The 17,161-nt window shown below is 32.4% G+C and overlaps 1 protein-coding gene across 1 annotated transcript in view; it reads left to right on the top strand.

The window, feature by feature from the left end:
• The window catches only part of LOC148613197 (cytoplasmic tRNA 2-thiolation protein 1-like), a 30,130-nt gene extending 17,660 nt beyond the window's left edge, over positions 1-12,470 (top strand). The window contains exons 7-14 of the mRNA XM_088586430.1: positions 465-506; positions 925-974; positions 2,161-2,225; positions 5,258-5,323; positions 6,084-6,142; positions 7,025-7,084; positions 9,244-9,331; positions 12,116-12,470. Coding sequence (XP_088442556.1) covers positions 465-506; positions 925-974; positions 2,161-2,225; positions 5,258-5,323; positions 6,084-6,142; positions 7,025-7,084; positions 9,244-9,331; positions 12,116-12,389 — 704 coding nt within the window. The 3' untranslated portion in view covers positions 12,390-12,470. The remainder of the gene's footprint in view (positions 1-464; positions 507-924; positions 975-2,160; positions 2,226-5,257; positions 5,324-6,083; positions 6,143-7,024; positions 7,085-9,243; positions 9,332-12,115) is intronic.
• The last annotated feature ends 4,691 nt before the right edge of the window (positions 12,471-17,161 follow it).

Here is a 17,161-nt window from a genome sequence, read left to right as displayed (position 1 = left end):
GGGTTAGCCAGACAACGAAATTTGCTTTCCAAAGAAAATGTGATTCTGATTGACATGTTTACTGAAAACTTCAAAACAATGAATTCAAGAAACCAGGAACTTCTGTATCTACCCTAATCCACGAACATTGCTATCCACTATTTAAGTACTTTCACAGTAACCAATTTAAGGTTATACTATTTGATTTGATGAGGTGCTAGGTAATAAATTTGTAATAAATAGGCAGGATTGAACTTTTCCAGAACTAAAATGGCAGGAAACCCCTTTAGAGAAAATAAAAAGGCAGGACCTCTCATCGTTATCTTTTTCTTTAAATATAAAAACATTGTTAAAGAAAGTCAGGCCCTTTACTTTCTCAAAAAAAGGCAAGATAGAAAATTTGATCCTAGAACCCCCCCCCCCCCCCTAAAAATTATTTGCATCATCTATCTTTTTGAAAGTTATGTAGTACTTATTTATTTTAGGTCACAATGCAGATGATATTGCTGAAACTGTTATAATGAATGGTAAATATTTTTTAAGCTTACTTTAATTGATTAATAATTTCATTGCTTTTTTTATTGGTATACCTGCTTTGTACTTTTTTGATTGGTATACCTGCTTTGTACTTTTTTTATTGGTATACCTGCTTTATACTTTTTATTGTAAATTTAATTTTTTGTTTTCATAAAAGTTTGAATGACAAAAAAATGACTGCCATGTTATTCATCAAATTCTATTGACAATTTTTAATGCTTTATTGCATTTCCTTATGGCACACAAAATGTTTATTCAGTTGACGTCATATTGATTTCATCCAGTTCACATGTTCACAATTTTCACTTATTTGGTATGCCTATGGATGTAATAGAAAAAAAAATTAGAACAATTTCAGAATACGTTGTATATAACCAGATGTGATTGCTTTAACATCATTGGTTTCAGTACTACGTGGGGATATTGGGAGATTAAGAAGATGTACAGCCATCACTACGGTAAGGATTGTTGAAAAATAATTATGCCAAGGGAGATAATTCATGTTTGGATTTATATCTTCCCTTACTTATATGCCTTTAGTTTGGAAATTCTTTGTATGCTGCATTTTGAATATACACTGAAAGGAGATAAGTGGTAATATAATTGAACATTTATATAATTTGATATCCGTTAGCAGTGAAACGTATTTTTCTATTATTACAAAAGAATTTTGAACAGATATAACATGGCAAAGAGGGGGTGTTGGTGAAAAATACTGGGCAAGGAAAGACAATTTTGCAAATATCCCTCCAAGCCATGATATATCTGTTTAATGATGCGGAATGCAAAAAGTGACTGATTGTTTCATGCTTATAAAGTTTCTCCATTAGTATTTCCATATCTTTCCAGTTCTGCTACACAACAATGCTTATCATCTGAGATGTTTTTTTTTAAATATTGGCTTCCTTTTTTCAGTGAACTAATATCAAAATCCTTATCCAACATAAAAACTGTTGATTTTAATCATAAACTCTTTATGTATCCCTGATACACATCGGAGAAAATTCTGCATTTCATTATCATGCTTTGCCGAGCTATCAACACACATGTCCTATTTCATGATTGTCTGCATTGTTCACTCAGACCCTATAATTGATTGTAGTAAAAACAGTCCTTCTTCTAGAATTAGCAATCTTCAGAAATTTGTTACTCTCAATAGAAACCTTTCAAAGGTAATTAAAACATATGTCCAAGCTGACAATTTCAGCTATTGTCTATGTTAGGCATTTCTTACCTGAATAGTAAATGAATGCACATAAACTCTGACAAAACAGATAAATACAAAAAGTAACAAAAACAATATTCTTTATTGAAATAAACTACATTTCTTTTTTTTCTCTCTAGTACTAAAATTCTGTCACAACTACAGTTTGCCTAGTTCCATGTTATTTAATTATTATGTTTGTTTTCCTGCCAGAGGCAGTATATATTATTTGGTCCTGTATGTCTGTCTGTCTCTTTTTTTTTTTTTTGATTGAATGAATGCAATATGCAGATATTCAGTGCAATGTGTAATTATCAAGACCTCTAAGATTTTAGAAAGATTTGCTGACTTTGGTTTTCCACAGAAAAAAGGGGTAGAATTTTATACAAGTCAATTGTCATTTTATTGGGAGATTTCTGCATGTTTTGTGTTTATTACAGGGTACAGATGGTTCATTGCCAAGATGTAAACCTTTCAAATATACTTATGAAAAAGAAATCGTCATGTAAGTTTTAAGTACAGTTGATATCTAATTATCTAGGTTAACAATTTTTTTCTTGGAACAGACGTTCATGATTGTAATATTTGGATAAATAAGATCCTGATACATCTACAAATAAGAGGCAGTCCATATAAAAATCAAGCAGTTCTTATAATATAGGTGGCACAAGGTAAATTTTATCCCACTGAATTTTTTGTTCTAATGTAATGTATATATCATATGTATGTCAAATTGTTTAAAGTTAATTTTTTTTAATTGCTCAGAAAATGACTGTCAAGTTCACCAACAAAGCAACAAAATTTTGCTCAAATTAAAGAGTTGTTTCTTTTTTTTCAATGAATTTCAATGCTTTCTATGTAATTTATTTCTCTTTTATCCTTGAAGTTTATCAAAAACTAACTTTCAACGTAGAGAAAGGATGCATTTGTAATATAAAATGGGTGAACAGTTTTTAAAACAAAATTTGTCATGTGCTATCCACTGCCTGGTTTTTTGCTTGGACTGCCTTTGAATATCTATTTTTGTTGAATAGTTGTATGACCAGTACTATGACAAATTGTACCAAACTAAACATTATGAAATTGTTAAAGAAACAACTTTCATACAGTATACCAAACATTTACTGCCTGATGAGAAGGAGACTGATGAGTCTGTAGTAATCTTGCATAGTGGGATAGTGGACTTATGTGCCTACACCAAGGTGGGAGATTTTGTCGGCATTTTTAAATTTCTGCGGTCTGAATAATTTTTAGGAATGGACCTTTATGATATTTTCACATTTGATTGAAAAGCTCTGGTAATGTGTTGCTAAAAATATTCATTATCTGATGCAAAACAAGGGTAACAACAAAATTACCGTACACCAATCTGATCCATAATCAAGTCAAGTCCAAAATAAATCTGGTAAAATAGATATTACACCACCGGAGCAGCTAGTACCGCAATAACCCCGACTTGGTACAGGCACTTCATATAAAATGTTGGCCTAAATGTAGGTTTAACAGGTGCTAAACCTCCCTCTTACATTGCAGCCTCAATATACCGGTGGTGAAAATAGCATTTGCATTGCTATAGTATCATAATTGGTAAATCAGTGGTCATATCAACATAAAGAATAATTCTCCAAAAAAATCATCACTCATTGTTTTACGAGAAACTGAGGACTGATATTTTAAAAGAATTTGGTAAGAGACCTTTTGAGATGTATTTTCTCATAAATAGACTGATGAGTCTGTTGTAATTTTGCATAGTGAGCTTGGGGGCAGTAATGGCCAGTGTAGATGACTGAAGTCCCTGGAAAAGTTTTAAACATTGAAGGCTGTAGGCATACTGTGTGACCATAAGTGCTAAGTCTTCTGGTTTTTGCTTGAGCCTCCTGATTTTTCATGAAAAATTCAACAATTTCCGACCTCTTGGCCTAAGAAGAAGATTTAGCAGCCTTTTGAAACTTCTCCCGTCTTATTTGGATTTTAAGCTAAATCCTAATAATATAATAAATCTTGTCAAAAACATTTGGCAAAATCAAATACTTGGCAATTCTGCTACTTTGACAAAAAAAATTAGGGGAAGTTCTCCCCTTTATAATAGAATTTTCAAAGGTTATCACCTATGTGTATGACTTTCCTTAGCAAATAATTTTCAATAAATAATCAGTAATGCTGAAATCCTAAATTAACTTAGATTAATAATTTTTTCACTTTGCCATGAATTTTTTAATGACTTATCCTTTGGTTATATTATTAAGTGAGCTCTGCTTTAAAAATAGACAAAAGCCTATGATAAGTGATTCGTGCATTTCTCGATAAATTCCAAATATTTATGATTGAAAATCTTTCAATAGGCCTCATAGAAAATATAATCAAATGAAAGTTGGTGATTGACTAGAGATATTAACACTTAAAATATTTAATCATGTTCTGTAACTTCAGAAAATTAAGGGAAATACTCCAACCAGAAATTTAACACTATAACCAGTCAAAATTATTTCATGATGTATAGCAGATCCAAGGAAATGAGTTGTTTAAAGGATGTAACACGTGTTTGAACTGTTACATTGATTATCTTGAGAATCACCCCTACCTGATTTTTGGACAGACATGTACTTTTAAAAGTTTTGATGATCTTGAAAGTTTATGTAATACATCAGACATCGGTACTCAAATTTAAGTAGTGTATTTGTAGATTCTTGGTAGGAGTAGTTCCAAGTATTTCTCCATTAGAGATATACTAACTTCAGCCTGATCAAGATGGAGAATCTGTTTCTCCCATGAAAATTATTGAAAACTTGAAAAACATGAAATATTGAAAAAATTCTCATGAAAATTTAATACTATTTAATACTAAATATTTATTGGTTCAAACACAATTACAATAATTAGTTAACACCCATATGTGTATAATACACTTTACAAAACACAAGTATATATATACAAATAATTTTGTAGTAGTTGTGTAGAAATGTGTGTTAATATTGACTTACAAGGTAGAACCATTGATAACAATGTACCATTACAAAATATGGAAATTATAAGAAAAAAGGGGGTAATAAAGTAATGATAGGATAATTAATTGGAAAGCGTGAATGATCTTAAATTAATCACAATTTAAATCATTAAGCTTTCTTGGCAGGAATGATCATATTTTGGTTAATCAACATAACCAACTGATTATTCTATTTATCATATAGGTTTTCTTCATAACTTGTCAATATTTTCAACATGAATTTTAAATTCTGTGATGGGCAAATTAATATCAAAGTTGTGACGTTTTGGCGGGAGTGAAATTACCAAATTTATTTCACAGTGTGAATTATCGAAATTTATTACACCTGGAATACTGCTATCTATATAATATCATAAACCAGACATAATAGACATTCTTAATTCAAATAGGTTACAATATGGTAGTTAAAACGTTGCATGTAAACTGAATCCCTCATTTCGCCTCCTAAATAATGTGCCCTGTCTTTATAATTGGAAGAAATTTTGTTGTTGTTTTTGTTCACAATTTATTCTTGAATTTTTTATCTCAAACAGGTATGCCTATTTCAAGAAGTTGGATTATTTTTCTACAGAATGTATTTACTCACCTAATGCTTACAGGTATACTGTGTACTGTCAAACCAAATTCAGTTCTAGAATGTATTAAACCCCTGTATTAAAAGCAGGTGGTGTATTGTGGTAGCTTTGTTTTTTTTGGTTTTTTTTATTGCTGTTAAGTTATGAACATAAAAAAAACACACACACATTCAATTAGGAATTTACTGAAACAGTGATATTTTGAAAAGTTCTTAAGACAACAAGCTAACACGCAGTTTACATGGGCAGATCCATACATTTTGAAAAGGAGGGGTGCCAGCCAGGATTCCTCAGAAAAGGGGGAAATGCTAGGTCATTTTTTGGGCATTTTTTGGGCATTTTTTGTCAATTTTACTCATGAAGGTGCCAAAATTTCTGATAACAGAGGGTTGTGCCAACCCTCTACCCCTTCTGGATCCGCCACTGATTTTGACTATAATACATCCAAGAGTGCATAGTCTATCCTTCAAAACATTTTATTAAGATTTTCATGTTTAAATTGTGGGTATATCATTGTATTTTGATCCAGGATAAGTTTTATTTTATGATAAAGTGGTTGGAATCGCCTTATCCATCTGTCATTCTGTCCATTTGTCCATCTGGCTGAATTTCTGTCACAATTATCTTGGCTCCAAATACATGGATTCATTTCAAATTTTCAGATATATGTTGTAGACAAGGCATGCAATCTCATGTTCTGACAGTTTTTAAGTATTTTAATTTTCCACAATTCGCATGATGTCCCATTAGTGGAAGAGTTTTTACAGAGTTATTTCTTTTACAGAGGATTTGCCAGGGCTTTTATCAAAGATGTAGAGAAAATTAGACCAAGTGCTATTATAGGTATTTATTATATAGATAGCAATGTTTTACCGAATGTTCCCAGTGAAATAAATTGCGATAATTCACACTGTAAAATAAATTCGGTAAAATCACTCTCAGACTTTCTTCCGCCAAAACACCATAACTTTGAAATCATTGTTCACAAAATTTGAAATTTATGTTGGAAATAGCAACAAAAAATCGAGAAAATCTAGATAATTAATTGGAAGGAGTGAATAACCAAAATATGATCACTCGTGCCAAGAACGCATTAAGATTTAACTCATGCGTTCTTCAGCACTCATGGTCATATTTTGGTTATTCACTCCTTCCAATTAATTATCCTATTATTATTTATATTTCTGTGATTCTTATGCCAGTGATTTACATGGACATATAATGCTCATCAAAATACCTATTAGTATTCACATGTAATGCAGATTAAAATTTTAACAGATTGGAATTACATATATGCACATTATCCAAATAAATGTCATCAACTACAATGCACTTTGATCCTGTGTAAACTAAATATTTAGAGAGATATCATAAAGTAGGAGTTTTTTTCAAAGGAAACTCTACCAAACAGTAAAAAACATCCAAAACAAAATGTTCTGTACAAAAGAGGTGAAGTAAAGACAGAATTTCATTTTGAATCTGTATTTTATTCTAAATTTTTTAAAGGTTTCCAGTAAAATAATACTGAGTTTGTTTTTAATTCTAGTGTATGGTATGGGGTACATGTTTTGTATCAACTACTGTTTCTAAAATGCTTTATTAATTTTTCATAGAATGATACTTAGTTATGGCCATTATGAATCTGCTTTTTTCATTTTTTACCAGAATGAAATTTACATTTCTTGCAATTTTTCTTCCACTTTGACTTTTTGTATCCTTTTCTAGATATTATACATTCTGGTGAAAGCTTATCAGTGAAGAAAGAAGTCAGATTGCCAGTTCAAGGTTAGTTTTATCTCTTTATTTATTTTATTTATTCGCAGATACCCACAGGTGTCTCAGTTCTTACTTGTACTACAGGCAGGGGGTGGAATCAACCTTTAGTTTCTGATGATAGGGATATGAAGATTGTATGTTCACCTTTCGGGGAATTATGAGTATTTCAGTTGAAGCAAGAAAAGTAGCACTCCAGCTAAGAATCATGCAAATTGTGATTAATGGGTAAAAAGCCTACATATTTTTATTTTTTATATTTTGTTTGAATTGCCATAGTAAAAAGAAATTAATATTCAGTTTTTCATATAACCTGTGTTCTTAGGAGATAAAAATTATATAGAATGTACTGTAGATTTCAAAATTAAGATAGATAACTGTGTAAATGACACTCAAATACAAATAGAATCTGTTGGATTTTCAATGTTGATTATCTCCTAAGAGCAGGCAGATTTGAATGAATAATTACACATTACATAGTATAGACCTATAAAACAACGTACAAAAATATAAATATGTAACCTTTTTTGGGGTGTATCACATTTTTCAGATTTTGCATGATTCTTACAAAGACAGCTACTTAATTATAAAAAATAACACATGTTTGATGTTTGGTTTATAAAAGCAAGTTCACAGTTATAAATATGACTTCCTGATACAGTTTTTTTGGTAACGTATTCTTCATTAAAAGGCCAAACTCAAAAGAACTGCCATGTTTTGTGTTTTTTGCAGGTGTTTCTTATTTCCCTCCCCCTACTTGAAAACTGAGGAGTATTTGTAGTGATATGATGTCCTTCCTTCCTTTATTTCCTCCAGTGCATGTCCTCTCTTTTATCCCTTACTCCTCCTACAACACTGAGTGGAATTCAATGAAACTTATACTGAATCTGTATAACATATTCCCACTTTACAACTCTTTTTTTAGATTTTAATTCAATTCAGTTTAAATGAAAAAAAGGTACACATTAGCAAATATGGGGGGAGGATGTCAAGTTAGTGAACATTGCCCAGTATTTTTTATTTATTGCCTTTATGGTATTAATTTTTTTGCTCTTTTGAATTTTGAGGAAATTTGTGTTGTCATAGTTACAAGCTTTCTTCATGTTATATGCTGTGTTTATAGTAAAAAATTATTTCACATGATTTCCACCTGAATTGAGCAAATGAACTGTGTGACCAAGCTCATATGAAATTCAGGTGAATTGAGCCTTCGTGTGATTTTTGTGTGAAATATTCACATTAAGTTCTTGTTAATTGAATTTCATGTTAATTTCATGTGGAGTTCAGAATTAAAAATGAACAATATTTACCTGTGTATTGCCCAGAAATTAATCATATGGAACACTGTCATTATCTTTACATAGCATGTTGCTATCATCTTTGTCATCCATGTCATCAAACATAGACACAAGGTTGTCATGCAATAAAAGAATGGTTCATAGATTTGCATAAAATTTTAAGACAGGGTTCTTTATCAATGCAGTTAGGTTGTATTTCATTTTAAGGATGTGGTTTTAAGGGTTTATAAATTTGTCTGTCCATACATCTGTGTGTCCGTCCATCCGTGTTTTCCCCACTTTTTTTGTAATGGGATGACCAAATAATTTTTTTTTTGATATGTTGCCTTATTATGAAGAATTACAGATTAAGTTCAACTTTGATTACAGTAGAATGATTTTTAGGGCAGTTTACGGCCCTTGACTTTGAAAATTTCAGTGAATTTACTGTTTTCCACACTTTTCTTTGTAATGCTTTTACCAATTGATTTTATATTTTGTATGTAGTCTTACTATGAGAAGTTACAGATTAAGTTTGACTTTGGTTACTGTTGAATGATTTTTACGGAAGTTACAGCCCTTGAACTTAGAAAATTTCAGTGAATTTTAAGTTTTCCACACTTTTTTTGTGGACATTGGAATGTTGTTCTTTTATTGAATTTAAAATTTTGTGCTATATAGTTTCTTTGTTGTGTCCAAAATAATGTGTAGGTCGTTATGCTCAAGTTTGTCAAAAACTAATGTTGTGTTATTTGCCAAAAGTGTTATTACTTTCCCCAAGTGAACAGTCATATCATGCTATGCTGCTTTCCATAAAGCTAATTGTAGGCATGTCATTTAGTTCATACATGTAATAGCAATTAATTTATTTTAATTTGAAACTGTATATTGCAGGAACATGTGAGAGATGTGGTTATATGTCTAGTAACCCTGTGTGTAAAGCATGTGTATTGCTAGAGGGGCTCAACAGAGGGCTGCCAAGGTAGGTATTTTGGTAGACAGGCTTGACAAGATTGATTGATTGATTGATTATTGGGGTTTAACGCCCAAGCAGCAATATTTCAGCTATATTCAGACTCAGCAAGGGACTGCCAGAGTATTTAGATAATGTATGGTTAGAAAGGCTTAACAGGGCACAGCTATGGTCTGTAGATATTATTTGGTTAGAGGGGCTCAACAGGGGCTGCCAAGATATGTGGATATTATTTGGTTAGAGGGGCTCAACAGGGGCCTGCCACGATATGTTGATACTATTTGATTAGAGGGGCTCAACAGGGGGCTACCAAGATATATGTAAATATTATTGGTTAGAGGGGCTCATCAGGGGGCTATCAAGATATGTAGATATTATTTGGTTAGAGGGGCTCAACAGCCAAGATGTGTATATTGGTAGAGGGGCTCAATTTGATATTCAATAAGGTATACAATTGAGATGAGAGCAGCAGGAAAGCCCATTAACTTTTCCTCTCCCACAACTGTTGCAATACCTGTGGCAGATATTTCAAAATTTTCTGTTAATTTGTTTGCTATACTCAGTTGTATATATATTTTGTCATTGATGTGTCTTTTTTATATTGATAATGGGTTGTACATGATATATATTTTTTACTTTCACGTCAGCCAAAATTTGATAAAATCTTGCATGTTTTTTGAGTGAATTATTCTGCCTATCCGTAATTGAATTATACCACAAGCTTTCATACCACACAATAAAGGAGGCTCGGGTTGATTTGGAGGTCAATATCACAACTGTTGGGAAGTATTTGTCAAAAGGGCACTAAACAAACGTTTTACGAAATTGTTTCCTTATCAATTTAATGGACTTTGATTTTAAGTTTTCAATTACTGTAAATACTATTGTTCGTGGTGTACCAATTTTCTTGGTTTTAATGGGAAGGCCAATCCACGAAATTCGGTTCCCATCAAATGGGAGATTTCCATTGATGTGTATACTGAAAACCTCAATACCACAAATTCAAGAATCTACAAACTTGTGTTTCTTCCCACATCCACAAAAATTGGTTTCCACGAATAAAAGTAATTTCACAGTAGAAAGGTTTTATATTCATGTATATATCTGAATCTTAAAGAAAATGTGAGTTTTCATGTTTAACCTTATTTTTAATTGGTCAACTTTGAGGTCCAGAGGGTCCTAAATTGAATTCTTTAGATACTTGAACCATGGCATTTACTTTTAAGATTAGATGTCAAATATGCAACTGACAAGCTCTGAGATCCCTTTAACTTAAAACGCTGATTCCTGAATGTTTCTTTATCAGTTTCTGAGCTGTAATATCATCAAGCTTGTATGTAGTGTCAATACTGTCTCCATTTTTTCAGAGCTTGGTCTTTTGACTTGTACAAAGCTGCACTTCTTGAATTATTGATAGTTATTTTGGTACTTAAATTTTGTTATAGTGACTGTTTAATTATCTATGAAAAAAGCTTTAAATTGATACACAACATATATCCAGATGTCTGCCTTTAATATTGACCTGCAAAGTAAGTTTCACCTAAAATTTGACTAACATAATAACTTCTTTCTTATTATCAATTTTCCTTCTTTAAATATGGCGTTTTAAATTCAAAACTTATTTATCTTCTCTTGGTTGATATTTGGTCATGACAGTTGTTTTCTTGATAGAACTGTACAGGCTAAAAAAATGTGGTCATGAAGATATTGCCCCTAGTTAATAGTTGTTATTTAAGATTTTAATTGGTTGCCGTCATGACCTGATTAACAGGAGTCTCCAGTAAAGATGTTGTTTTAGATTTTGATTGGTTGCCATCATGACCTGATTAACAGGAGTCTCCAGTAAAGATGTTGTTTCAGATTTTGTTTGGTTTGTTGTCATGATCTGATTAACAGGAGTCTCCAGTAAAGATGTTGTTTCAGATTTTGATTGGTTGTCGTCATGATCTGATTAACATTAGTTTCCAGTAAAGGATTGTTCTTTGTGATTTGGTTTTGGTTGCAAAAAATCCATCTAGCAGTAATTTCAAATCATTATAACTTTTTTTCATTTTTTAAGATAATTGAAAAATTCTTTTGGTTCCTAACGACCCGGTCAGTTAAGGGTACTTATTCAGTTTTCATTTGTTATGTCATGTAAACATAATCAAAGGTATAAATTTTGCCGTAGTTATTTTAACAGATTCTGTCAGGCGAGCATATTCGTGGGTATCGATTTTTGCATTCGTTCATTTTTACTGATCCTGTCATGTAAACATATTTGCAGGTATTTATTTTCATGGTTTCAAAAATTATCAGTATTAAATGGTGTTAGAAATCCATGTCATGGTTACCATTTTACAGTATTTTGTAGATCTGTCCACCGTGAAAATTAATACATTTAGAGTATTCTTCTTTTTGCCAAGCAGCAGCAACAGAATTTGTTCTCCTCTTTTACTGACAGCAACAGACAGGCTTTTTAAAATTCTTGAACACTTTTAGAATAAATGTTTGACTTAGTGGTGCTGATTTCACTATATAAACAGTTCCAGGCGTCGAATTCACAAAAAGTCGTAAGAGTAAATTATTCGTAAGCAATGACGTTACAGTCTAAAATAGTGTTGTGACATCATAATCTACGATCAACTTTACTCATACCACTTTTTGTGAATTCGACGCCAGATTTAAGTTTTCACCAGATGATGATTTGATTTGCACCTGTAGTAAGACTTCGAAAATAGTGCGTTTTATAAGACCAAACCTTTGTTGTATTAGACTTTATACTGAGTTATTGATGTTTGTCTCGTTTTCCAGGCTTGGCATAGGAAAGACACACAAGGAAAGAAGGAAGGCAGCAAAAGCCGAGAAGGAGAAACTTGCCATACTCTCTAAATCAGGAGATGGAAAATCATGTGATAAAATTATTTGCCAATCAGGAGACAATTGTAGTGACGCTAGTGTCAAATCATGTGATAAGTCAAGTGACCAGTTAGAGAAAAGGTCATGCAGTTCACACTGTCAGTGTACAACAGATATAGAGAAGTTGACTCTGAACTCTAAGCCAGATATGTCAAAGTTGAATTTCTGATACTTTCACCTTCAGACTTTTAGCATTGTTGATGTACCATGTGATGAATTTTAAATGAAAAAATTGGGAATCATGACATGATCAATTGTTATTTTTTATACAATCTAGAAGCAAGTTTGAGCAGCTCTTGTCTTGTTTAAACGAAGTAAACTTAAATGCAGCCAACCTTCACAAAAAAAATTTTTTTTACTCCTTACCAGATATTTGCTAGCCTAATTTTAGCTATTTGATGTATAGATATGTTCTAAATCCATAGCCACATCAGTTTCAGAGAAGAAACATCATCTAAGTCACCAAGAGATGAAAGATTTGTGTGGTACATTACATCACATGAATAAAAATCTTGATTTTGAAATTCCTGCCTCAATTTTTTCGGTCAATTTTTAAGAGGCAAGAGGGGATAAAAATCTACTAACAAATATTATTTGGCCTTATCAAGAATAAAATATCTGATTGAACTGAATATTTACTTTCATATGCCCTCATTCGATTTCTATATAATATTTTCCATTTATTGTTTTTGGTAATCATCTGCCCAAGGAGTTAAATGCTTTATATAAATCATTGATCTGCCAAATGCCTGAAAATAAAATAATTTATTTGCTATTGAAAATCCCAGCCCCAACCCCTCAGTATAAAAATGGTTGGTACCTTAATCGGTTGATCTTTATAAAATTTTATAACAAGGTTACAAACCAAAAAGGGAAGGTTGATGCCAATTTAGGTCATTATTGCCCCATCTGTTTAGAAAAAGGGGCCTTTAAACAAACAAGCATTTCATATACTCAAAGGCACCAAAACTCTAGCGGAAATCAAAAGAATGCAATCCAGGGACAAGGGACAAAGACAAGACATGGAAAACAGACACACACAACAAAGAACATAAAATATCAAAAATAATACATACAAAGCAACAAATGAAAATAAGCAAAGTGGGAAGGAAAACTGAAACGTTGCACAAATCAATTTTCATGTTGCAGATGGATACACCGTAAACATCCACGAGTTCATGATGACGACCATAAGACTTCTGTAGTGATGACTTCAATCTTGTAGCAAGAAGCCTAATAGTAAGAATTTTAGCATGGTACAAAAAATCTGCATAGTTACTGCAAGCTCTTGCATAATGTATTGAACTTTAGATCTATAAAAGCATAGGAATGTCTGTTATTTTGTTCCACAATGTTCCTTACCACAATGGCCAGATTTGGATTGATTTAACTTTTCAGAAATTAGGGGACAAAAAGGGGGCTAGAAACATGCATTTTCCTGATGTCCATACAATAACTTGACAATTAGTGAATGAATCTCTTTGAAATTATATTAACAAGGTGTCAAACCACCAAAGGAAGACAGCAATTTATTTTTTGGGAATTTAGACTTGAATCTTGTAGGAACAACAACCCAAAAAGAAGCATGAAACAACCATTTTCCTTATGTTCGTATAATAACTTGAATAAAAGTGGAAGAATCTTATATATTTTTTACTACAAGATGACATTCCACGACAGAAATATGAGGTTGTTACTTGAGCCAGTTAAGAGTAAGTGTTTTCTAAGGGGCCGTGCAAAATTTTGATTTCTGGACGGTAACTTCAGTGAAATTTGAGGGAATGGATCCAGGTGTCATATCCCCACAGGAAGTTTTGGGTTGATTTTGCAGGTTTTTATGGAGGAATGCCCAAATATGGCCACATCAGTTCTGTTCAAATTGTTATCTTGTGTCAAAAATATCTAATTGTAATTAAAAATTAGTAGCTTTGCCAAGTTTGAATGGTGTATCCATACTTGTCCCAACTGTTCAGATTTCGACCTCTGTGGTCAAATCAAGCTGCCATCGATTTTTTTTTATTTTCCGAGGTACGTTTTTGCTGTTCGCAAGTACGATTTTTATTCCATGTTCTTTTGTTGGTCCAACAAGTCCAAACATCCACATAAAATCTTCAATAAAAATCCATGTTTTGCAGAATAACATAAGAGATAAAATTGTAACGTTGACTTCGTGGGGAAAAAGGATTTACAGGGATGATTAATTGGAAAGAGAAAATCAACAGAACTTGATCATGATTGTGTGCATGGCATCAAGCAATTTTTTACCAAAACTATATAGGGAAATAGGATTTTTCCAATTGAAAATATAGGATATATATAGGGTATTTTAAACCTGAATGTATGGCCTCCTCCACCCCTTTAGCCGTAACACACATCCCTGTTAATTAAATGATATTAGATAAATTGTTTAAATTGTCTTTACTCAACTTTTCTTCAAAACATAAAGGAAAACATAATAAAAATGAGTTAATATTATTGTCTTCACAAACAGTTCACTATTTTCCATTTGTTCTTCTTTTGGACTGGTTTACTAGTGGCACATTTCAAATCTAGGCTACCATAATGAAGTTTTCTTTATTTCCTGTCAAGTTCCTTTTGTTTCACGATTTGTCCTCCAAACTTTTTTTGAAACTCCTGTTTGTACTTTTTTCCCAAAATGTCATTGGTACAAATGCCCTGCAGTTGATGGCAACTTTGTTAACTGACTAAGTATACATTGAAGAACTACTGTCTGACCTCTATGTTTTATTTTAGTAACTGCGGCCATGTTTTTCAACAGATCAAAAATCCCCACATCAATTCTATGCAGGATACCCCAAGGAACATTCATATCAAGTTTAGCTTCAATTGATCAAGTATTGTCAGTGGAGAAGATTTTGAAAGAAATTACATTAACAATTTTGCATTTCAAGGGCAATAAATTTAACAAGAGGTTGTCCAACAATATTGACTCAAGAAGACTTTAGTAGGACTTATCATAAGGATCATTTCACTAATTGATAATTTCTTTCTATCTATCATAATGATCAATAATAAAAAAAAATGTCAAAGAAAGGCAATAACTCCCACATGGCTCGATGGCTTAAAACGAACATTAGACCACAGGTAGAGCTTATCATGCTGATCACTTGTACCCCATGTCAGAATTTGGCTTAAATTGACGGTTTTTGGAGATATACGCGAAAAAACTACTGTCTGACCCCATGTTCTATTTTTCATAACGGTGGCCATGTTTTTTGATGGATCAACAATTTCCACGATAGTTCTGTACAAGATACCCAAAGGAAAATTCATACCAAGTTTGGTTTCAATTGGTATAGTAGTGTCAGAGGAGAAGAGTTCTGAAAAATTGTTAACGACTGACGACAGACAACAGACACCAAGTGATGGCAATAACTCAAACACGAATTATTGGATTAAAACCAAAATTTGACCAGAGATAGATCTCATCATGCTGAACACTTTTACCAAATGTCAGAATTCAGCTAAACTCAACGGTTTATAAGATATAAGTGAAAAAACTACTCACTGACCCCTATGTTCTATTTTTAGTAATGGTGGCCATGTTTTTCGACAAATCAAAAATCCCCACACCAGTTCTATGCAGGACACCCCAAGGAACATTCATACCAAGTTTGGTACTAATTAGTCAAGTAGTTTCAGAGGAGAAGAGTTTTGTATAATTGTTAACGACGACGACAGACGACGACGATGATAGCAGTTAAATGATGACAATTACATTATTTGTGGCGAGGTGAGCTAACAAGAGGCTCCCACGAGCCTGATTTGCTCACCTGGTTTAAGTTTGTATTTCAAGGGCAATTAATTCAACAAGAACTATCATAATGATCATTTCAGCAACTGAAAGTTTCTTTCTATTACAGTTTTCAAGATATTGGCTGAAAACTATAAAAAAAAAAAGAGTCATTTTTCATATTTCAAGGGCAATAACTCTTATGAGGAGTCGCCTGATAACTTTGATCCCTGAAGACTTTTGAAGGCTTAATAATAATAATAATATCTGTATTGGGGATATATATGTGAAAAACTACTATCTGACCCCTTTGTTCTATTTTTAGTAATGCTGGCCATATTTTCCTACATATCAAAAATCCCCACCTCAATGCTATGTAGGATACCCCAAGGAACATTCATACCAAGTTTGGTTCCAATTGATCAAGTAGTGTCAGAGGAGAAGATTTTTAAAAGAAATAACATTAAAAATAGCAAAAAATGTTGAAAAAATAGTAATAACTCAAGCATATCTTAACATATTAAATTAAAAATTTGACCACAGATAGTTCTCATCATGCTGAACACTTACCTAGCTCAGAATGTGGCTAAATTTGGTTTTGGAGATATATACCAAAAACTATTGTTGACCCCTATGTTCTATTTTTAGTAATGATGTCCATTTTTTTCGATGAAATAAAAATCCCCAAATCAGTCCTATGCAGGATACTCCAAGGAACATTCATACCAAGTTTGGTTCCAATTGGTTAGATAGTGTCAGAGGAGAAGAGTTTTGGAAAATTGTTAACGACGATGGACAAAGACGCCAAGTGATGGCAACGGCTCACATGGCCTTAGGACAGGTGAGCTAACAAGAGGCTCCCATGAGTCTGAATCGCTCACCTAGTTGAATTTTGCATTTCAAAGGCAATAAATTAAACAAGAAGTTGTCCAACAATTTTGACTTCAGAAGTCTTTGGTAGGACTTATCACAAGATCGTTTCAACACTTGAAAGTTCCTGTTAATCTATCATAGTTTTCAAGATATTGACTGAAAACTATTAAAAAAAAAGTCATTTTTCCCCTTTCAAGGACAAAAACTCTTACAAGGAGTCTGACACATTTGTAGTCCTAACAATATGGATCATTTCATCTATAGAAAGAATTTGGATAAACCTAACGGTTTTAGAGATATATGTGAAAAACTAC

The sequence above is a fragment of the Perna viridis genome, chromosome 6 (genome assembly GCF_037379345.1).
Source record: "Perna viridis isolate PV_CMFRI_1.1 ecotype Kerala chromosome 6, ASM3737934v1, whole genome shotgun sequence".
NCBI lineage: Eukaryota > Metazoa > Mollusca > Bivalvia > Mytilida > Mytilidae > Perna > Perna viridis.
This window is presented reverse-complemented; position numbering and strand designations above follow the sequence as displayed.